The 23,350-nt window shown below is 62.4% G+C and overlaps 1 protein-coding gene across 1 annotated transcript; it reads right to left on the reverse strand.

Moving 5' to 3' along the window:
- Positions 1-221: 221 nt before the first annotated feature.
- BGN (biglycan) lies at positions 222-13,500 on the reverse strand. The gene is made up of 8 exons (XM_003943867.3): positions 13,360-13,500; positions 4,592-4,843; positions 4,216-4,328; positions 3,615-3,828; positions 3,059-3,169; positions 2,776-2,869; positions 2,515-2,653; positions 222-1,526 (listed from the first exon to the last, which is right to left on the reverse strand). The coding sequence occupies exons 2-8, from the start codon at positions 4,830-4,832 to the stop codon at positions 1,329-1,331; spliced, it is 1,110 nt and encodes a 369-aa protein (XP_003943916.1). The 5' UTR covers positions 4,833-4,843; positions 13,360-13,500; the 3' UTR covers positions 222-1,328.
- Between the last annotated feature and the right edge of the window lie 9,850 nt (positions 13,501-23,350).

The raw sequence follows: 23,350 nt of genomic DNA on the forward strand, positions 1-23,350 counted from the left end.
GCCATTCAGGCCTGGTTGGATTCTGGAGCCCTGTCTTAGGATAGCTGGGGCCATGGAAGTGTCTAGAAGGGAGGGGAAACTGGCTAGCCCCATCACCCAGGGCCTCCCTGTCTAGTCCAGACCTGAGGGCGATGGGGCCCCTCTTTTGAGGGCGAGGAGCCCAAGGGCTGGGAGGGGCATGGAGAGGCCAGGCCGCCGCAGGAGCAGCGCATGGAGCCATGTTGCGCAGTGTTTCTTTAATGGAAAGACAGCCACCGACCTCAGAAGCAGCCCCTCCTCATGCTGGACCAGAGGGCAAGGGGAGACCTAGCCATGGGGGGGCGGGGGTTCCATGAAAACTGGTGTCTGGGACTCTGGCGGGATGTGGGGCCTCTCCTCTTCTGGGGGGGGGGCGGAAGGGCCAGGGCCTGACAGGTCTAGGGCTCCCTGCTTGATGGTGTCATCTGCACGGAGTGTCGGGCCTCCACCTCCCAGCCTCCTCCAGGACCATACAGCTTTGGGGGCAAGACCTGGGCAGGCAGGCTGGGGAGGCCGCTGTCCCCGAGCTTTTGTGGGCAGGGGCTAGATGCAGGCTGGTGAGACAGAAAGCAGATCCAGCTCGAGGCAGAAGGTCAGAGCATGCAGAGTGAGAGGGACGGGCGAAGCCAGGTCCAGAGAGATGGAGGGGACAGGCCACCAAGCTCAGAAGTGAGAAAGGTGTGAGGAAGCACAAGGCACATAGAGGGAGAGGGACAGGGAGAGAAAGTGAGAGAGAGAGAAGGAGGGAGGGGGCAGGGAGAACAGAAGGGGGGACTGGTCCCAGGGTCAGTGGATTGGGGGGTGCTGGGAGGGACAGGCATGGACTTGGAAGGGGGCTGAGGGGAGCTGCGGGGTGGGAAGGGTTGAAAGGCTGGCAGTGGATGAGGAGGAGGAACAGAACGTGCGTGTCTGGCAGAGCCCACCGTCAGCATTCCTATGGACCCCCTCCCTCCTGCTGACCTGGGGACCATTCTCCTAGGACTGGAGCCTTGGATAGTTGGGTTTGGGAGTGGATGAGAAGGAAGCTTCATGGGGGCATCTCGGAGGGGGCTGGGGGGGAGAGCAAGGGTACCTCTGAGGCCAAGGGGGCATGTGATTGATGGGGGCCAGGCCTTGCACCCACCTGCACCGTTGGGAGCCAGGGAGAGGCCGTGATGGGGCAGTGAGCTGGGGTGAGGGACCCAAGGTAGGGGGCTGGGATGGAGGCAGCTGGGTCCGGGCTTGGCTTCCTGGCTCTGCCTCCCCATCAGGACGTCCGGCTGTGTTCCCCAGAGACCCCTACAGAGTCCCTGTGGTGGCTGCAGCTGCCTCTACTTTTTGTAGTTGCCAAACTGGATGGCAAGGCGGTCAGTGACGCAGCGGAAAGTGGCCGGCTGCACCTCCCAGTAGGGCACAGGGTTGTTGAAGAGGCTGATGCCGTTGTAGTAGGCCCGCTTCACCCCGAAGCCCATGGGACAGAAGTCGTTGACGCCCACCTTGGTGATGTTGTTGGAGTGCAGATAGACCACCTGCGGGCAGAGGGGCCGGGTCACCGTGGGCCGCCCACCCTCTCCGCGGAGCCCGCTGCCTCCAGGAGGCATCTCGCTGTGTCCTCTGCTCCCTGCTTCAAGGGCCACACAGGAGACTCCCTGGTGTTGGCAGGAGCAAATCAAGGCATGGGTGCATTCATTGTGTGGGTGTCAGGCACTGGGTGGGACAGGTGGCGTACACGGGGTGGGCTGGGATGGGGCTGTGTGGTGGTGTGAGGTGCAGGGAAGTTGGCCTGACCCTCGGGGGAGCATCCTTACACTCCATGGGGCATGAGGGTAGAAAAAGCCCTTGGGGTGCCCTCCTCTTTCTTCTCATCCTCAGGGAAAGTCAACCTGTAGCAGCCGCTTCAGCTCTCTGAGCCACTGCCTTGCTGTCTCCGGAAGGAGCAGAGGCTGGCAGACAGGCGAATCGCTTGCTGGGTTGGGCTGGGAACCCAGTGACATGACAATGACCACTAGAGGGCGCACTCGATCCAGCATGGGCCCAGCCTGCCTAGTGCTGGCTCACAGCTGGTGCGGATGGGGGTGCTCCAAACAGGTGTGGCCGGAGCAGGGCTGGGCAAGACCAAGATCACCCATGTGGGCTGGGGGCCAAAGCAGGGATGGAAGCTCCTGATGGAACCCCAGGCAAGACCCTGCTCCCCGTCTTCAGCCCACTTCCTGCCCTGGGCCGTCGCTGTCTTGGCATGGATCCCTGCAGCCCCATGCCCACAGTTTCTTGACTCTTGGGGCCCTGCCACCTTTCTGGTGTCTGACCCACCTGGGGATCCTCAGGTGCAACACCTACCAGGCTGCCTTGCTTGGAATCCACCATGGAGGCCCTGCTCCCTGACTCCTCAGCACTGGCTGTGAGCATCAGGGCCGCTCCCTTGCAGATGCGCACCAGGGAGGCGAGGGCCAGCGCAGGGCCACGCACGCCTCCCCGAGCGCAGCCTTTGGAAGCTTGTGGTGCGCGCAGAGCTCTCACCTGCAGGAGCTTGAGGTCCGGGAGCCCTGAGGGCACTCTGGACAGCTTGTTGTTGTCCAAGTGCAGCTCCCGGAGGGTGGGGAGGAAGCTCAGGCTGCCATTCTCAATCATCCGGATCTGGTTGTGGCCCAGGCCCAGCCTGTGAGCAGAGGAATGACACAGACTCAGAGGCTGGAGAGCAGAACAGTGGGCTGGGTGTGAGGGCTGCGGAGCCCGGAGGCGTTCTCGTGCCACCCTCAGGCGGTGCCCTGCTGGCCTCACCGGTACAGCTTGGAGTAGCGGAGCAGGTCCTCCAGCTCGATGGCCTGGATCTTGTTGTGGTCCAGGTGGAGTTCGTTCAGGGTCTCCGGGAGGTCTGCCAGGAGAAGAGGGCATGGGGGTGAATGCAGATGCTGAGGGCAGGGTACCTTGCTCTGCCCCAGGTGGTGGGAGGGGACTGCTGAGTCCTTCCCTGAGTACACTGGGCCAGTCCAGAGTCCCCACCCTGGCCATCTGTGCCCTGGGGGGTGAGGCAGGCAGCTGGCAGCAAGGGCGGCCTTCCTACCTTTGGGGATGCCGGTCAGCTTGGCTTCTGAGATGCGCAGGTAGTTGAGCTTCAGGCCGTCAAAGGCTCCAGGTTCAAAGCCACTGTTCTCCAGTGGGTTCCCCCCCATCTCTAAGAGAGGGACCTCATCAGTCCGGGAGCCTGGCGGTCCACGCACAGCCCCAGGGTCCTGTCATTTCCGGGCTCCTGTGATGGGCCCTCCTGACGGCCGGCTGCTCCCATCTCCCGAAAGCAGCTCCGCTCATTTACTGGGCTAATTACAAACTCCCAGCTGTTCAGGACTGCTGGCTCCATGGGGAAGAATGCCAGAGATGAAGCTGGGGCTCCCCGAAGCCACCCGGGCCCTCTGGCCCCACATTCCCTTTAGCCATGGTGACCTCCTGCCTGGAGGATTTGCTAAGAAATCCGTGGATATTCTTTTCACTGTTCTCAACAGACTCTTCCTTGAACTGGGCTTCTAAAGCTGTTGCTTGGTCTCCCTTCCCCAGGCCCCAAGACAAGACTATGGAATGTTCTGGGAGGCCCCTGGGCACCCGCGCGGCAGGGCTGCACTCACCGATGCAGTTCACGTTCCGGAGCCCGCTGAACACGCCCTTGGGGACCTTGCGGATGCGGTTGTCGTGGATGCGGAGCTCCACCAGCGAGCTGGGCAGGTTGGGCGGGATCTCCACCAGGTGGTTCTTGGAGATGTAAAGCTTCTGCAGCCTCCGCAGTGGGCTGAAGGCCTTCTCATGGATCTTGGAGATCTTGTTGTTCACCAAGACGAGAGCCTGAAGCAGGGCGGGCGGAGGAGGTGGAGGCGCTGACTCCCCGGCCCACCGCCCCCAGCTCCTGCCTTGCGTTCTCTCACGCACACTGGCTACCATGGAATCCATTCTCCTCTGCTGCTGGGAGGAACGAATGTGATGAAACGTTTTCAGCAGCGAAGGGAGCCGAGCTGAGTGAGACAGTCCTACGGATGTGGTTGCTCGAACCCACGCGAGTGAGCTGGAAGCCCAGAGCTCCCATCATGGCTGGCTCCAGGCTTCACCCTGAAGCCCATGGGTCTCTGAGCCCCTTCTCATGCCCCACAAGTCCAAGCACGCACACCCTTCTGGACCCCTGCCCCCCACTGTGGGCCTGCTGCTTCCTCTGGGCTCCTCAGGTGGGGTGCTTACGTAGAGGTGCTGGAGACCCTTGAAGTCATCCTTCCGGAGCTCGGAGATGTGGTTGCTCTGCAGGTCCAGCAGCGTGGTGTCAGGTGAGACCTCTTTGGGCACAGACTTCAGACCTAGGGAACCCACCACAATCACCAGCATGAACTTGGGGTCATCCAGCTCATTAGTCCCACTGGTAGGGAGGACAGGGGACACACACACAGAGCACCAACATACACACGGGGATGCCACCACAAATGGGCACAAGTTGCACAGCTCATAGCCAGATGGCCGGAGCCCTCCCACACACCATGCTCGCCCATCTCGCAGGAGCAGCATGTGCCCCCTCAGAAGCGGCTCTCAGGCACACCCCACTCCCCAACACCCAGGGACAAACCCAGGTCGGAGCACTGAACCACCCGCAGGTGGCAATGGCAGCCGAAAGGGCACATGGCGCTGTAGGTCGGTGTGACAGAGTCTGGGTCCGGGAGGCCTGATGTCGAGTCGGCGCCTGAAGCTTCCTCATCGTTCATCATGAGTGGCCCATCATCCAGGGTAAAGTCCCAGAAGCCCCTCTGCTCAAAGGGCAGGGCCTGGCTCAGGGCCAACAGAGACGCGACGAGCCACAGGGGCTGCATGGTGGATGGGCCTGGGGGAAGAGGCAGGGCGACCCTCAGTACCAGCACCCGCTTGTCTTCCCCATAGCAGGGGCACTGCATTCCCATCCCTCATAGGGATGTCCAGACCCTGGGGCGGGAGGCAGAGAGGGCAGAGTGTGGGCAGAGGGCTCCAGGCAGGAAGGGAGCACGTGCTGCTGGCCCGGATGGCGCCCCTTCCACTGCCCCCTCCCTATCCATGACAGGACTTCGCTTCATCGGGGTGATGAAATGTCTCCCCATTAGCAAGTCTTCTGGGCCCCCAGGCCTCTGAGTCTGCCAGCAGCCTGCTTCGGGGTAGGGGCATCCGTGAGGCTATGTGGAGGAGGTGAGGGGGAATCCTAGCCATTGACCCCCACAGGCTTTGAATAATTCACTTTTGGGGACACCACTGTAGCCTCCTGCCTGGGCCAATCCTTCCTTTGAGTTCTGGGCTCAGGGCAGCGTGGATGAAGTTAGTTGAATTTGCTTCTCACCTCCTGAGCCCTCTTCCACCCTGCCCACCTTTCTCAGAGCACCTCTAAGGCCAAAGCAGGGAGACAAGCTGAGGCCACGGGGAAAGTTGGCTGAGGCAACTCTGAGTGGAGGCCCCAGAGGTGGAAGTGCCCCCCCAACACTGCCTTGGCCCCAACAGCCCTGGGGCTCCCAGATCTGCTCCCACTCTTCCTCCCTGTCCACAGCCTAACCCAGAGAGGTCCCACCCCAGGGAAGCAGGCTGCCGCCAGGGTGGCAGGGCAGGGTCAGGCTTGCCTGAGGCCCCCCCCAGGCTGAGGTGGCGGGTGGAAGTAGAGGGGAAGCGGCCCAGCCCCCAGCACCCACCTCTGCTTGCCTCCTTCCCTCATCGGACACAGTTCCCTGTCCAGAGGCATCTGGGAAGACGCCCTATGGGAAGAGGCTCCATCTACCCTGACTCCCTGGCAAAGGCCCAGGTCTCCTCCCAGCCTCACTTTCCCCATCTGTTAAGTGGGAATAAACATGCCTGCCCTGCTCTCCTCCCAGCTGGACTGCCTGGGGTGGCCCTGGGTCCACGGAAGCTGTGGGGAGGTGGGGACTCTGCTGCCTAGGCCAGACCCTCTGAGCAGCCCTGCTCTGCCCAATGCCTCCCCAGCAGGCCCAGTTGATCTGGGGGCTGGGCTGGCTGCCAGGGGCTGCTGCTTTGGGGTCCTAGCAACCAGTGGACTGGGGGCCTGAGGCCACCTCGGGGCCAGGTTGGGTCTGAGCACAGTGCTGTGCCTCCGGTTCCATCAGTCCCAGGAGTGGGTTGGGAAGGAGGCCTGTACTGTGCCCCGAGCAGCTTCTCCCAGATGCTCCAGGGAGCCTCTGCTGGTGCATGTCCCCCCTGCATTGGCATCCCCCCCAGGGGCTGCCCATGCCCCCTCCTACACTTGTGGACAGACGGACCTCTGGTGAGGCCAGCGAAGTGGCTTTTCTGCAGCCAGCCCCAGAGCCTCCCTGAGCCCATAGCCCTGGGCCACACTGCAAAGTCCCCTCATGTGGAGCTGGACTTTGTGCTGACCCTTAGGGTCACCAGGAGGCCCCTGCTGGGTACAGCCTCCCTCATTCCTTTGAGCCTTGAGACCCCATGACTGCAGCCCCAGGCCAGCCCAGCAAGACCTAGGGGAGCCCCCCCGGAGGGTCTTGGCCCCAAGTAGGGAGAAGACCCAGCCCTCGCCTACCTGGATGGCGTTTCCCTTCCTCCCGGGCAAGGCAGGGCACGACCTCTGGTGCCCGCTGCCGCTGCGGGGCCCTCACCCAGTGCCGCTGGACTCCCGGGGGCAGGAGGAGGTGGAGGAGAAGCAGTGGGAGAAAACGGGAAGGGCAGGATGGAGGCAGGAGAGTAAGACGGAGCGGGGAGGGAGAAGATTGCCCCGCCCCTCCCTGCCCGATGCCCCTGCCAAAGCCACTACCTCCCAGGAGGAGTGAGTCAGGGCTGGAACGCCCCGCCGGAGCCCTGGAAAGCTCCAGGATGGGCAGTCCACCTGGGCAGGTGGGGTTGGGGTGGCCTGGCTGGGCCTAGGGGAGGCTGTGGGAGGGGCTGGGGAAGGCTGAGGGGACAGAGGGCCGTGTAACCATGGCTAGTCTAGAGCCCCGCAGGACCCACGCACTGGCCTGGAGGAGGACTCCCTGGGAGCTGGGGAAACTCACAGGCGCAGGGCAGGCCAGTCGTGGCAAGACTGGTCATCAGGGTCCCAGGTAGGTTCCCGGGACCAGCTATGGGGTGACAGGGACTGTGGAGGCAGCTGTCTGATATAGCAGGATGTCTGGGGGTCTTCAGGAGACTGAGCAAGGGGCGAGGGGAAGAGGTTCCCTCAGAGCAGGGAGGGAGGCTGAGGGCCAGGAGGCCCATACGCCCGGGCCCCGTGACAGAGGCAAAAGGACAAGGTTTGGCTGATTTTCCGTGGCTCGTGGCTGTGCCCAAGCTGTGGGCAGGCTGGAGGGGTGGGGGCTGGGCAGGCTTCCCGGCACAACCCTCATTTTCCCTCAAAGAACTGGCACAAAAGTGAGAGCTCTCCCGAAGAGGGGCAGGCCGAATGTCCGCGCCCACAGGAGGTGGCAAGGGGCCCGCGAAGCCGGAGGGAGCCAGGGACCCTGGGGGAAAGGCTTCCTGCAGCTGGCCGATGAGTCTCCCCATTTTATGGACATGAAAGCAGAGGCCAAGAGAGAGGCTCCGACTTCCCCAAGTCACTCAGCCTGACTTGGAACTCTGCTGTGGCGTCTCTAGGCCCTGAGCCCTCAGCCACAGGGGCTCCAACCAGGCCTCTGGGCCTTCGAGAACCTGGGGGTGGGGATGACCGAGCCTGGGGGTGGCAGTTTGGGGGGTTCTGGAGATGGAGAGGCCCAGCTGTCTTCCCAAAGCCTGGCCCCTGCCTTCTCCCACCACCTCACGCTGAGCCCGTCCCTCCTGCCAGAACATGCACACACACACGTACACACAAACATACACACACAGGCACACATCCACACTCATGCACACACCTATACACACACATACGCACATGCACACACCTATACAAAACACATGTACATACATCCACACACATCGACATACATGCACACACCGACACACACAGACATGCACACACCTAGACACACACATACACACAGACATGCCTATGGATACACATTCACATACACATATATATATACATATGTACATAGACACACATACATGCATATAAGTACACACATACACGTACACACATATGCACATGCACACACACATACACATGCACATGTGTACACTGACATGCACACATGCATACACACTCACATACACACGTACATACACACAGGAAGCAGGAGTACCCCATAGTCAGACCCTATGAGACCCACAGCCAGTCCCTCCGGTCCTCACCTCTCCACCACCACCGAGGCCTCTAGGTCTCAGTTTCCCTTCATCAGCCTCCCTGGGTGTGCCCTCAGGGACTTCAGGGAGGGCTTTAAGCCATATCAGAGTGTGCCCTGAGCTCCCTGGATGCCGCGTCTCAGGAGCAAAGGACAGGAGCGGCCATGGCACAAGCCCCAGGTCTGGTGACCGCAAGTGTGAGCGAGGGAGGAGGCTGGGCTTCCTGGAGCCTCCGCCACCGCCCCAATAGGGCCCTCCTTGTCTGCCCCTCAGAAAGCCAGCGTAGTCCTCCACACCGGATCGCTCCAGGTCACAGCCAAACAAGATGCATTGGCAGCCTCTGAGAACATGGAGGGTCCATGCCAGGCATTCAGGCCAGGCCAAGGGCGGCGGGAGCAGGACTTGAGGTCTGGCAGACGCTGGACGCTGTCTCTGCAGCCTCAGCCCTGAACTCTGACACACGTGCCGCCTTCCACGCAGCCCTGCAGGGTCCCTGGGACTGCGTCCTTCCTCCCTCCCCTCTGGCCGCCAAAGCCCTTCGGGCCCAGCTTCAACCAGCACTGCCGCTCTCCCAGGACCCAGCCCACCAGTCCCTCCCTGCCGATGGCTCCAGCTTGCACTTGGGCGTCAACTAGAGAGGGGATGTGTGCCCTCCATGGCCTTGGCAAAGTCCGGGTGTGTGCGTTGGTCTGTGGGAGTGGCAGCCTGAGGGGCTGGGGGCTGGAGTGGGGAGGGTGGACCCTTTGCACCCAGCCACCTGCCAAGCCCCCGTCATCGCCCTGGCATGCCCTTCAGGCAGCCACGTGTGGAGGGGCTGGGAAACCCCCGCTCATCTGCTGCCCAAATGCTTTCCAGAGCTTTTCTGGCAGGGTCGGGGGAGGGGTGGAGTTCTCTCTTGATGCGCCCAGCCACCTTGCCACCTCTCCGTGCCAGCCCTTTGCAGCCTGTGGTGCCCATGTCCAGGTCCAGCCTGTCTCACAGTCGGCAGAGTGCAGGACTCAGCCCTTTCTGCTGTGCGCTCCTGGTCCTCTACACACCACAGGGACTACTGCTGTCCCCTCCCACTCCCTAAAGAGATCCTGGGTCTCCTGCTGGAGTCTCCAAGGAAAAGGGAGGATGCTGTCACCTCTCAGAGGCAGAGCAGTGGACTCGTGATTTCTTTACTTAGCCCCCCGCCATCCCCCATTGACCATAAGAAGGAAGTGATGCTCTTATGATTCAATGAAGGGGTAAACTGAGGCTCAGGGAGTTGTTCCTCAAGGTCTTGCCCAAGGCAAGAGCTTCTGGCTGTGGGCTCCAAGTTGGGGAGGGGAGCCACACGGTGAGGAAACAGCAGGTCTGGGACTGCACACACTGTCTTTCTGTCCGTCCGTGTCCTTGCCCACATGTCTGGACCCCCCCTCTGTCACTGCAGACAGTGCCACAGGACCCAGAGCTGACAGGTCTCACACTCTCGGGGGTGTGCAGAGTGCTTCTCTGCCCCGTGGAAGCATGGCCTTTCTCTCCGGATACCACCGTCAGCAGCTCCCATGGTCCACAGACCCAGAAGCCCCTCCTCAGCCCTGGCACACACAGCAGGGCAGCCCCCGCCCAGCACTCTTACCCTTGCCTCTCTCTGCTGGAACGTCTCCTGGAAAAGCCAAGATCTCCCCAGGTGAGCACTTCAGGGCCCCAGGGGAGATATTCCCTGCCTGTCCCCCAGAGCCTGGGGCGCCGCCTCCCTCCCTCCCTGGTGCAGCACTCCCTGCCACAACCTGCTCTCTGCCAGGGGCTCAGGCTGGGCTGGGATCAGCCTCCTTCAGCCAGCCAGGGCGACCCACAGCCTACTTAGCTTCAGGCTCCCGGGGCTGCTGGGCTCCCATGGGTGTGCAGCCTCCAAGACTCACGGGATGGCAGTCAAGGTGAAGCAGGGACTCAGACTTCCAGAGGACAGAAGTCGCACTGGCCTTCCGGACTTCCCCTGTCTTCAGGGACAGGGCTGCCTTCTAATCCTGTGGCCACCCAGGGGTCTGCCCACTATGGACTGGGATGTCCAGCAGCTTGTGGGGGTGGGGCGGGGGCAGAGGCAAGTTCAAGAGGACACAGAGTCTGCGGCACCCTGGTCCTGCAGCTCATCCCTGGCCAGTGTTTCCGTGGAGCTCAGGCTTAAGATGCCGTGGATGGGAGCGTTCCATTCAAGAAGGCTGGCTAGAGCCCCAGGCCCCTAAGCCTCAGAGATGAGCCCCTCAGGAACGGGCAGCACCTTCACCAGGCCTGCCAGGGAGCTGGGAGCCCCTGCTCCTCGGGCTGGTTGGGATCGGAGCGGGGCAGGTGGGAAGCTGGGAGGGGGAAGGGTTCTGCAGTCCTTGGAAGAGCCGAGGCCACTGGCCCCCTCCAGAGCCACTCCAGAGGCTGCTCTGACCCAGAGCCATGACAGGGTGGGGAAGAAAGCAAATGAAGGAGGGGGCAGCTGGGGTGGTTCCCAGGAGCCTAGAGTCACAGAGGGGGCTTCTGGCTGTGGGCTCCCTGTGGGGGAGGGGATCTGCCGGCCTGGAAGGGGACATGGGGAAGGAGGAATGAAGCACAGCCCCTACTACTCCCCCAGAGGAGGTGGCCTAGGCCTTCCCTAGGGAACCCTGGGAAGCTGGTTCTTTCTGGAAGGCTAGAGAAGGGCCACTTAGGCCAGGAGCAAGACTGAGCCCTGTACGCTCCCCACAGCCTGAGTGCACCCCCTCTGCATACGCCCCCGCCAATGGTCCCTCTAAGACTTGCCAAAAGGGCTCTGTGGGTGACCAAGCTTTGCTCCTGATCTCCCAGCCCGGTGTCTGAGCAGAAGAGGACAGGGCATTGGTCCCCTTAGGCCCTGGCCGGCAGGCTCGGGGTCAGGGCCGGCAGGGTCCTGGGTTGGGCTGCTTTCCAAGGGATCTGGTGCCCACCCAGCAACCTACAGCCCTTGGCAGCGTGCCTGGGAGGGCCACCATCACCCCCAGCCCCTCAGTACGAGCAAGGCCCCCGGCTGGCGCCAGCACATCCCCACCCACCAGTGGGGTTCCCAGGGCTGGCAGGGGCTCGGTGGCGGGCCTGGACACTAGAGTGAGCAACTGGGAGCAGGGACCAAGCTCTCCCGAGCACAGATGAGTGACAGGGGGTCGTGGTGGGTAGGGGAAGACCTTTTCAACCATGAGAGGTGTTGGGGGTTGAGCAAGGCAGGGGAGGGGCCCTGGCAGGTGGGGCACCAGGGACGCTGGGGCTGGGGCTGGACCTGGGGGTGGGGCATGTGCTGGGGATTCTGCGGGCTGAGGACACGTGACTCCCAGACAGGCTGGAGATGGTGGGGGGTGCATCTGGGAAGCACAGGAGATGGTAGAGGGGGAGGTCCACATCCCACTTTTATGCAGGGTGGCAAGGACTCAGAAGCCCTCGAAAAAGGCTCTGGGTATGAACTGTCAAGTGTGGACTCATTACAAACCCCTCCTCCAGGGACTTGGTGCTGTCACTGGAAGGGACACTCTATAGCCTTGTTTGAATGACTGGAATGTTGCTAAGACAGGAAGCTCATTCTTGCGTTGGAAACATCCCCTTTCCTTTCCCAGACTCCTTGTCTATGCGGTGGCAGGGCTAATGCCCACTGCCACCTGGGTCCTTGGGGCTTGAAGGTGGGCCAGGGAGGCCGGGGCTGCCACCCACAGCTGGCTAGCTTGCCATGGGAGACCTGTCTGCTTCCTGGTTGAGAGCCTGCTCCCACCGCCCAGACCTGGTAGCTTGCAGGCAGCCCTGCGTCTTCAATACACCCACATGGGCTTGCCCTCAAAGGCTCGCTCGCGATGGCCCACAGTGGCCATACATGGACACACTCTGCCCCAAGGCACCCCTGCTCACACACCAGCCCTCCTGGGGTGTGGCTGGCACAGGCGCCTGAACGTTGCCAGGAGGCGTTCGCCAGCACTCCTGGGCGCAGGCCCCCGGGACCCTTTCTGGCACAGGCGGAGGGCCTGAGCATCTCCAGCTTGTCTCAATTCCAGTTAGTTGCTATAGGGCACACAGCTGGCAGGCCAGAGGGGCAAGGGTGCAGAGACAGGAGCCTCTGAGGATGGGACCTGAGCAGCCTGGTACCAGGACAGCAGGACAGCAGGCTTGCCTGCCAAGGCACACCACTGGAGATTCCCGTGACCTGCGCCTGCTGACCCGGGTGCCCCTGCTCTGCTCAGCACAGGCACCCAGCCCCGCCCAAGGAGCAGTGAGGGGGCACTCCCCTCCCTGGGCCTTCCAGGGCACTCTCTTGCTTCCTCTCCTGGGTCCCTTGGCAGGCCCCTCTGGGGCCCCAAGCCAGGTCTGCCCTGGGGAACATGGCACAGTTGCCTGATTTTCTCTCCTTCCCCTCCCCGCCCATTCTCAGTACCAGTCCAAGGGGGTCCTGCAGACAGACAGAGCTGAGCCACCCAGGCAGCCCCAGCCAGGGCGCTTGTAGCCAGGGCTCCCAGGACCCACACTTCTCACAGAAGTAGAGGCAAGGCAGTAGCCTGGGGGTGAGTGAGGAATGTCTGGGCAGGGTGCCTGGGAAACCAAGTCTTTCAGCCCAGGCCAAGGACTGGCCTTGGGCAGCGTGGTGGAGGACTGCTTCTGGGTGCTGAGCTCGGTGGGCGCTGGGTGGTCCCGACCCGACCCAACCTGGGCCAGGCGCCAAGTCCTGGAGCAAGGAGGCACCTGGCAGAGGATGGCTGAAGGAGTGGAGCGTGCGCTTGGGACTAGCAATGATGGGAAAGGGCCCAGGGCAAAGCTGGGGTGCCAATCACCCAGCCATGCTCTAGGGTGGCAGCCAAGAAGAGGGACCCCGAGGGGGAGACAGAGAGACACGAGTTGGGTGAAGCAGAGCAAGGTCAGAAGGGAGAGGGAGAGGCAGGGGCGAGGGAGAGGTGCCTGGAAGGCGGCAAGAGGAGGCAGAGCCTGACAGGGACTGAGGGGGCCACAGGGTGGCGGTGATGGGGCGCGGGCCGGCAGCCAGCAGCGAGTGCTGGGGAAATCTGTGGACACCCTCAGGGCCCTGGGGACCGCAGGACCAGGGCTTGGGACAGCAGAGGCAGGAGGGCCAGAGGCATCTCTGGGTTGTGAGGAGGCAGCTTGAGGCCAGCGAGGGGACAGTGCAGACAGCGCAGGGCGGGAGCGGGGCTGGCTCAGGAGCCCTACCTGGAGAGGGGAGGTGCCAGGCGCAGGCTGGCTAGTTGGCTGGCCGAGGTGGTGGGCCGTCTGCACGTCTGTCTGTCCGGTCTGTTCGGCGGATGGAAGGCAGCTGCTCACTCCTGGGCAGTTTGTGGAGAGAGGGAGACAGAGGCGGCGGGAGGGAGGCTAAAGGCTGGGCAGGCGGGCCGATGGGGAGGGGACGGCAGGGAGAGGGCGGGGAGGGAAGAAAGAAGGGAGAGGGCGGGCGGACAGGCGGGAGGGGGCAGGCTTCCCGGCCCCCCTGGCAGCTTCAAAGGGAGCAATTTTCTTGTAGACGGCTGGGCTAGCTGAGCCCCCGCCCCCCTGCCCCCACCACCTCCACCCCCACCCCTCCCCCTGCCCCCACCAACTCCACCCCCCCGCCCCTGTCTGGGGCAGACAGCAGAGGAACGGACACACTCGCACTCACTCAAACAAGGACCCTTGGAGTCTCTGGGCAGGCACTGCCTCAGAGAGTCAAACTTTCCACTGCCCAGATGGGGACACTGAGGTGCTGGCTGCCATCTCTCCAGGCGGAGAAAAGAGATGGAAGGAAGATGAGGGGGAGGCGGCCTTGGGCTGCTAGGCCCGGGAGTGGCTCTGGAATTTGGTCCTAAGTGTGCGGGGAACCTGCTTCGGCCTAAGCAAGGAGGTGGTTTCTCGGGATCTGAGAGGCAGCTGCTGTGGACTCCACATAGCTCCTGGGCGCCCTGAGCCCTCCCTTCCACCCCAGCCTTTCTTCCCTTGAAAAGAGGGCCTGATCCATCTGGTGGTGGCAGTACAGGGCAGGAGCCTCGCCCACTGGCCTGCCTTGAGCTGATTCAGAGACGAGAGATCCAGCGGTCCCCTCGGACATCAGAACTGCTCTGTGGGTGGCCACTTCCTCTGGGCTCAACCCTGTGCTGGTCACTTCCGGGGGTGAGCGGGTTACCCCGCCAAGCCTCGGCCACTTCCTGAGGGCCCAAGTGAGTCCAGCTCCTCCTGTGTCTAGAACCTGGGTCCTTAGCATGACGCTGGCCCCTGTCCCGTGGTGTCCCCTTCTTCCCTCAGCAAGAGCAGCTCCTGAGACACAGGGTGAGGGTTTAGATGGAGTGAGAAACTGAGCTCCGCAATAGAATTGGACCAAGAGAGAAAATTGCATATGGAGAGAAAAAGCTTGAAGGGGCAGAGAGGGAGAGAGGGGTGGCTAGGGAGGAGAGGACAGTGGCGAAGGCTGAGGGTCTTCACTTGCCTGGCAGTGCCATCTGGAAGGCCCCAGGCCAGGGCGGATGCTCCCAGGACGGCCCTACCTGGGAGCATGGCAGGGCACAGACCCTTCCTGTGTCCCAGAGGCAGCTCACGGCCTGGCCAGGATCTGGGACACATGGCGGCTTGACCTGCTTGCAAGAAGCTTCTAAGCTGGGCCAGGGAGAAGGGAGACACGGGGGACCAGGGGCCAGGCTGGGAATCCCGCTTTCCTCTTGATTTCGTGATTGGGATGAGGACATGGGGGACCATGTGTGCCCCTTCCAGACAAAGGGGGTGGCTTGTCTTTTGGCAGGTTTGTGTGTTTTACCTTTTGCTGTAAACATGTGGACATACCTGGCAGGAGAAAGCAAGCTGTTACAGCCCTGCCCAGCCTCAGCGTCCGACTCATTGTCCCACCCTCTTTCCATCCCCCACTGGATTTGGACCCAGATGCCAACTCGTTCATGGTGAAACCCATCAGTAGAGACCGGGCCTGACTAGCAGTCTGGGTGGAGAGAGAAGCATCTGGAAGCATTCCACTCAGTGACAGCAGCCAGTCGCAAAAGGCCACAGACCCTCCGGTTCCATTCATTCGAAATGTTCACAATAGGCTCATCTGTGGGGACAGAAGTTGGATTTGTGGGAAGGGGGTGCCAGAGGGGTGGTAGCTAAAAGTATGGTTTTTCTTTTCGAAGTGACGAAAATGCTCTCCAATTGACTGTGTGATGGTTGCACAATTCTGTGACCAGACCAGATAATAACCCTTGCCTGGTATGTGTTCAGTGGGCAAATCCTGTGGTAAAGCTGTTTCAGAGGAAAGGAGAAACTCACTCGAGGCACTCATGCTGCCCAAGGCGCTGGTGCCCAGTCCCTTCCTGCACTGCTCTGCATTGAGAACCCAGGAGCTGTCACTCAGGGCCTCAGCCTCCAGGAGTCCCAGTGGCAGTGACACAGCTCTGAATACCATGGGGGCACAAGCCCATCTACAGTGCCAGAGGCTTGGGAGGGCTACCTGGAGGAGGTGACCTGGGGCAGGCCAGTAGAGAAGAGGGATGTTGCCGGTGGAAGGAAGAGCCCAGGTTCGGGGGCTGTGGGGAGACGCAGGTCTCAGCCAGGCAAGTTCCTGGAGGGGGCTTGGAAGTGGCAGTGAGGTGACACCCTGCTTGGGGAGACACATTATGCATGCACCTTGCAGCTGTTACCCGAAGTTGGGGGCTGCTTCTGGGGGAATACTCGTATAAATACGGTCCTTGTGCTTGGAAGGTTCTTGTGTCTGTGGTTTGCAGTCTGCAATAAGCCATGACTGCACGCCCAGCCCAGGACCCACTGAGTCACTGGGCCTGGCCCTCTAATTTGGGAGCCACTCCCAGACCAGCCAGGCAGTACCTCTGTCCTAGGGCCACCCCCTGCTGCTCCCCCTTCCACTCTCCCATCCTCAGGCCTGGGCTCTCTCTGCAGCACAGAAGCGACCTTGATCCCAGCTGAACTGCTCTAGGAACAGCACTTCCTTGCTGGCCAGAACAGGCAGGCGGGCGGGAAGCCTTCTGCCCTTCTGGCCTCTCAGGGCTGGGAGGAGGCAGGGGGAGACAGTGGAAGCAGGGGGAGGGCAGGCATTGGGGTTGCAAGGCAGGGAGGAAGAGCAGGCATTTCCTGAGGCCCCCAGGGCTCCTGGGGAGGAGGCAGACACACCAGCAGGAGGTGGGGGAAGCAGAACCTGGCCCCTTCCAGCACGGCCTGTATGTGACCCTAGCTGGGATGCTTCCCCCAAAAGGCTGCAGAGGGCGGGGACGTCCTGCTGGCACCAGCCTCACCTTGCCTCTCAGCCCCAGGGAGCCGTCCTCCTGCCAGATGGAGCCGAGAGCTCAGTCCTCTCCACCTGACAAGGAAGGAGCCTGACCCCTCAGCTGCGTGAGGAGGGCAACCCTAGGCGGGCTGCTCAGGCTTCTAGGGAAAGCTGTCCTGCCCCGGCAGCTGCCCCTGCCCGGGAGCCCCAGGCCACACTGTGGTGAGCCTGCCTCTCATCTAGCCCTCGTCAGGCAGCTGCCACCCCAGCCTGCCTGGGGCAGAGCCCAGGACAAGTGCTGGAAGGTAGCAGGTGGGGCAGCAGCCTTGGGAAGAAAGGGCAGGACCAGGGCACGTCTGAGGGAGGGAGAGGGCCACAGAGGCAGGAGCTGAGAGGAGGGAGGCAGGGTGCAGGGATCGAAGGCAGCTGCCATGTCCTTGGCCGTGTGGGGAAGAGGACCTGGAGGCAGCTGGCCTGCAGCTGGTGGTGCCCTGTCTTCAAAGCTACAGCAGGGAGGCCCAGGAGAGCAGAGGGGTCGGGGGGGCCCAGAGGGCAGGCTGTGGGCGTGAAATGCTGGCGGGTAGTGTGAGTCCTGGAGGGCAGAGCCTGGGCACCTGGGAGGTGGTCTTTTATGCAGAGGCCCCCCTGCTCGCCCTGTGAGTCTCCAGGGTCTGGAAACTAGAACTGGGCCCTAGGCTCCCTCTGCCTTTCTCCCCGTGTCCGGCAGGCCCGCGCGTTCTCCTTGGGTGGCTGCTTCTCAAATCCCTCTGCCTGGACAGAACTCCCCTCGACTACCCCCATCCATCCTGATGGTGTGAACAGAAGGGCCCATGCCTGTCTTGGGGATGGGACAAAGAGACAGAGGGAGAGCCAAGAGAGCTGGGACAGAGAGCCGCAGCAGGGGAGGCAGACAGGCAGTGTCTCGATCCCCTGGACCATCAGCCTCAAGAAGCAAGGAGGTGACGAGTGCCATGCGCCCATACAAGCCTGGGGCCGGGAGGGCTTCTATGGGAGGAGGCAGTGCCCTAAGGCCGCCTCTCAGTCACTTGGGGAGTAGCTCTTGCAGAGCCTCAGCCTCCAGGACAAATTTCCAGCCAGGGACCTGTCACGCATTGAGGTTACCTCTTGAGCAACTGACGCTGCCCAGAGGGGCCGGAGTTTACGCCCTTGAGTGGCCCTCACTCTGGCCTGCGGGCTTTGCCCATTCCCAATGTCCACACCCTCGGGGCAGACACCAGAGGGCGGCCCCGCCACCACTTCGAGGGTGTCTGGATGACTTGCAGCCCCGAAGCAGCACGAAGCTTTGGCTCAGCGGGGACCTCTGGGTGTCTCGGGGCGGCCAAGCTGATGCTGAGTGGGCCGAGCCTCCACTATCTGGAAGCTTCCCAGTGCTGGATGGCCGAGGTGTGGCTGCTGAAAGCTGGCACTCTCCATGCCAGGAGCTTTTTTTGACCTTCTCCTGAGGACATAATCACACAGCATCTCTTCTCTCGGGGCCACCAGGGCTGTAATTTCGGGGCCGGCACGGGGGCTCCGGGGAGGCCCAGCCTGCGTCTAGCTATCTTTAGAGAGGCATGGCCTGGGGCATGGTCAGAGGACGGAAGGTGGGTTGCCTTGGAAGCCGAAGCCTGTGAGCCAGAGGCCAGGGGCACCCTAGAACCCCTGTGGTCTTCCCTCAGGGAGGCCAGAACCCAGGAGTAGTACCGGGAGGCTCCAGTGGGAGTGGGGAGGCGCTGGGCCTGTGCTGAGCCCTGACTTCAGCTTGGGGCGATCTTTGGCCCAGATGCTCAAAGAAGGGGCGGAACAGCACCTGGCCTGAGGGCCACACAGCCCAGACTGTCGCTGTGTGACCGCCATAGGGGTGGGGGTTGGCACCGTGGCAAGATGCTTGCAAATGGGGGTGTTAGGCCGGAGGGAGGGCTGGGAACCGACTGTGGGGAAGGCGAGGTGTGGGCACGTGGGGGCCAGCGAGGGTCATTTGGAGAAGAATTTGGAGGCTGATGGGCAGTTTCCTGGGACTGCAGCTGGGAGAAGTGGAGCAGAGGTGCAAGGTCCCAGCCAGGTCCCAGGCTGGAGACACAGGCCCAGCCCCAGCCGCAGGGAGGGGTGGCTCCCCACCCCCATTCTCTACCCGTCTGACTTGTGAGCTGTCGCCACTGTCCTTACCCTCAGTCTCACCCCATCACCTCAGTGTCCCCATCTCGATCTGGGGACTGACGAGCACCTCCTTTCTTGCCACCTGACCCCCAGTCACACCTACTCTGTCGTCATCACTATTGCCATTGTCCCTGCACTGTCCCCTCAGATGCCCAGCACTTTGGGGTCACCAACTGAGCTGCACCTACTGCTGTGCCCTCGGTTGGAGCCAGTGGCACCCCACAGAGGCGCACAGTAGCTACAGGCGGAGGTGGGAGTGAGTGGGTGCCGGAGGGTGGCCCACGCTGAAGCAAGGGCAGGTGCAGGGCCACCGCTGGGCTCATCCTGCAGCAGGCACCGCTGGGCTGCCCGTGCTTTCGGGCTGGGCTCTGTCTAGAGATTCCAATACAGTGCCAACTAGACTCTGACCCGCGCTCCCACAGCCCCAAGGATGGAATCCCCCAGCCATGAGCTCCCGGCCCTCTGGGGAATCCCCTGGGCTGAAAACAGCCCCCCTTGTCCCAGTCGTGAGGGGACATAAAGGCCCAGACACTTTGCCGCATCTCAGAGCGCAGGTTGGCTGAGGACTGGCTGGGCTGCAGCCCAGCTTCTCCCTTGGCCAGGTGCGACCCCAAGAGCCCGAAGGTACATATCCCCAACACAAGTCCCTTGCCTCCCCAGTTGGGAAGGTCGCAAGACGATTAGCCTGGCCCAGGCTCTGAGAAGTGGAATAACCACCTGTGGGTGGCCCGCTCGGTCCCTGCATTCCTGCAGTCCAGGGACCCTCTTCCTCTTCCCCTCTGGCGTCATCTGTTGGGATGTCAGGGCTCCCTCAGCATACTGTTCCTCTGCCTTCGGGCCTGACCTCTGGGACTGCGAGAAGGTGGGGACTGCATGGTGACCCGAGCCAGAGGCGCAGGGGCTGGGGAGGCCAGGAGGGGAGGAGGGGCTGTGAGAGCGCCTTGAGGGCTGCTGACCTGTGACCCAGCCCAAACAGGAAGTGCCATATCTGCGGGGCCAGCTGGAGGAGAAGGAATGCCAGGATGAGTCCAAAGAAAACAGCTCATAGCTTCCCAGGCCTCTCTTCCCCACCACAGTCTGGCGCTTTCTCCACTGAGAACTCAGGGGTGGGGGGAATCAGTGATGGAATGGGACCAAGGCGACATTCAGTTCCCAGGCCCAGGTCCTAGGCAGCCTGGAGGCAGAGGGGAAGGAGAGGGACGGCCCTGCCAGGGTGGAGGAGGGCTGGGAAATAGGAAGGCCATGCCCAGATTGAGATGGGGGTGCCGAGGTGATGGTGTGGGATAGCAAGGGCTGGAGGGGCACGCTGGAGGCTCACGAGTCAGAGTGGGAGAGGATGGGGATGGGGCGATGCGCTCCGTGGAGCTGGGCTGTGTCTCTGGTGGGACCGCACACCTCTGCTGGGCCCCCTCCTGCGGCGTCATCCACGCCTGTTGCCTGGCTGTCTCTGTGAGCCCCACCCAAGGGCAGTGGCTGTCGTGCTCCCTACTGGTTGTGACCCCCTTGTCCCTATCCCTTCCCGGCACAGGGGCCGGTGGCCTGGAGAGCTGTGGAAGCTGTCCCAGAAACCCCATCCGGTTCCCAGGGGCCCCCTCGCTCAAGAAGGCCAACGGGGCAATGGCCTCAGTGGCTTTCAAGGGCTCCACAGACCCAGTGTGTCTGCCAGCATAGCTGGCCAGTCTGTCTTCAGGGCTTGGCAGAGTTGAACTGTCACTTCCCAGGGATTCCTGGCACATGAGGTCGCTCAGGCAGACAGCAACTCCGGCCGGGGTGGTCCGTGCCCGGTGCTCAGGGTGGGGCTTGGCTTTGCACAGACCTCATGCTCACTCCCACCCTTCCTGGCACCAGGTCAGTTAGGGGCACAGACTGGTGTCACAGTGAGCCAGTCATCCATCCCCGGGCAAGTTACTCATCTGTGAGCTGGGGGTGAGACCCTGGGGACCTGTCCTGCAGGTGGGCGTGCATGTTGGGGGCTGAGATGAGGGTTCTGGGACCAGGAATTGGGAGGGGTGTCAAGGGAGGGGCAAAGGGGCTTCCGGAGAGGACCACTGTGCAGTGTCCCCAGCCCCTGGCCTCAGGCCTCCGTACAGGTGTGGGTGGCTCTAGGACCCACGGTAGGTTCGTGCAGGCCCAGGGCAGGGATGCTTCTTATATGAGAGGGGTCAGGTGCAGATGCTGCCCCAAGCAAAGGAGGGGAGCCTGGCCCCTTGATGGCCTGGGGTGGAGCAAGGTTGTGGGTGGGGCGGCTCTCAGATAAGCCGTGGGACCCAGGCCCTCTGAGTCCCTTTGCCGACAGTCTCAGGAGCATGCTGCGTAGCTCCTGGAGGGAGGAGGCTGGCTGGCGAGCTTGCCTGAGCTGCATTTATTATATTCAAGTACAAACCAATGCCACCTTGCACCCTGGACCATTTGTGAAGTGGAGGGGCCGCATCAGTCTGTGGGAACTGGGTGCGCTGGAAGCCGTGGGGTCTTCTGGACCTTTCTCCCAGTGGTGTGAAGGCCAAACACAGCCCATCCTGCCCCTCCACGCTCTTGAGAAGCAGAGTGTGTGCTGGAGGAAGGCGGCGGGTGGAGCCAGGAGCCCTCCCCCTCCCCAGGCTGGGGCTGGAGCACCACGCTTGACAGGCCCGAATGCAGGCGAAGGCGCTGGGCGGGATGTGGTGCCGGGCAGTGAGGTTGTTCTCCAGGTGTGTGGAGGTGAGCTTGCAGTCCTGGGCCACACGAGTGTCACAAATGGAATTCCGGGCACTTGCCTGCAAGGGAGGGGTGGGGTAGAGCAGGGGAGAGAAGACCCTGGAAAGAAGGGGTCACATCATTCAAGAAGAGACAGACAGAGATCCCTGCCCTGAGAGGAGCGGTGAGACCGAGCCACCGAATCAGAACCACAGAAGAGGGGCAGCAGGCTTCTGAGACTGTGGCGGCCTCCTGACCCTCCCAACTTGAAATGCAGTGCCAAGGCCCCCGCCCCAGCCCTTGTTGCTCTGGGCTGGAGCCCTGCCAGCATCCAGCCACTGCCTGCCCTTGGCTTTCCAGGCTTACCAGCCTCTGGGCACAGCCTCCATCATGGCCACCAAGGTGGGCAGATGGCTGGATTGTGGGAGGGTGGATGAGCCCCAGCTCCTGCCCTCGGCCTCTCCAGCCTGCGGGTAAAGAGCCTACAGGCCAGCCTGTCCTAGTACAGCGGGAAAGCAGGGCCTCCCGGCCTCAGGTACCTCTTTCTCTGTGTGCTGGCAGGGGCGTAGGGGTGGGGGTGGCCACAGGTGCAGGGGGGAGGCTCTCTGATCCTGCCGTGGCTCAGGCCCAGCACCTGTAATCCCTTGAGGCCTGCAGCTGGTTGTGATCCCGCAGCAGCTCTGCCGGCGGAGCGCACAGGCCCAGGAAGGACATGCTGTGGAAGCCATCTGCCTGCAGCGGCTGTGGGCCAGGTGCAGGAGCTCCAGGCCTGGCTTCATGTGCGCGAACACGTAGCCGGGGATGCGCTCGATGCAGCTGTGGTGCGGCGCCAGGCACCTCAGGCCCCTCAGCAGGAAGGAGGGCACGTGCACCAGCCGGTTGTAGGACAGGTGGAGGGTCTCCAGCTTCCCGTGGGGTGGGGCACACTGGGGCATAGGGAGCTGACGGTAGGGGCCGCAGCAGCGCAAAGATGAGCGTGGGATTCACTCCCCGACGGCAACCTCAACCTGGACCCTCGGCGGCTGGGACCCTCACAACTCCTGTGTGAGTCCAGCCAGGTCCTGTGTGGCTTTTGTGTCAGGGCTTTTATGTCCTCCTCTGTCCCCCAAGGCCTGGGGACTAGAGGATCGGGGTGGGGGCCTTCCTTGCTCCCTACATGGCCATCACTGTGGAGACCTAAAGACTACTGTCCCATTAATTTCCTTCCCTCTGAGTGTTTTCTCGGGCCTCCTGTCTCTGAGTCTTGACACCTGACAGAGCTCAGAGGGCAGCTCCTGAAATCTAGGGGAAAAGTGGGGCAGTCTCTGCCCCTGCCAGCCTCAGCCTCGAAGCCCTCTCCTCTGTCCCTCCCGCTCTCTTGCCCTCATCCTGCTTCTTCCAGTCTTAGCCTCAGATGCGTAGAAGCCAGATGGGTCGGGAGAGAAGGATCGGGCTCTGAGGGTTCGGACAGGGGGATGCTGGGGGATCACACAGCCCTCACTGTCTGATAGTGGAGGTCGGGCTGCTGCCTTCAGCCGGGAGCCCCCGTCCCTCCACGGTGGACATCTGACTCCTTGAGGCCCTGACTCCAGCAGCATGAAGATCCAGTCCCCGTGGCCACGCAGGTGTGCAAGAGCAGAGGGTGGCAAGGCTTCTAGAACAGGTAGGAATAGGGAGACAGGGAACAGGGAAGGCTTCTCTTGGCGACGCCCTCAGCCCCTGTGGCTGGGGTCAGCCTTCTGCGCTGCTCCTGTGCCTCTTCGTCCCCTCCCTTTCTACCAGCCTGAGAAGACATGGGCGGTGCCAGAGTCCAGGAGAGGCTGGGGCTGAGGCGGCCGTGCCTTGACTTGCTGCCAGCCCCCTGTCCAGGCCCCGCGGCAGGAGTGGAATGGCGGCAGGGCAGCCCCTCCCAGGCTGCTGTCTGCTTTCCTTTGCCCCCTTGGCAAGCGAGGGAGAGGAAAAAGGAATAATTAAACCCAAACGTCCTGGTAAGTTTTTCCTGGAACTCGAGGATGCAGGGCGGGAGGCTCTGGTCCCTGGAATGGCGGGTCAGACTGTCTGTGGACCCCCGCCTCCCTCCCCATGCTGGCCCCACCCTGCCTCGGTGGTCATCAGGCCCTCCTCAGCCTCTCCCTGGCACCCAGCCTCCCCTAGCCCTCC

Source organism: Saimiri boliviensis, chromosome X (assembly GCF_048565385.1).
Source record: "Saimiri boliviensis isolate mSaiBol1 chromosome X, mSaiBol1.pri, whole genome shotgun sequence".
NCBI lineage: Eukaryota > Metazoa > Chordata > Mammalia > Primates > Cebidae > Saimiri > Saimiri boliviensis.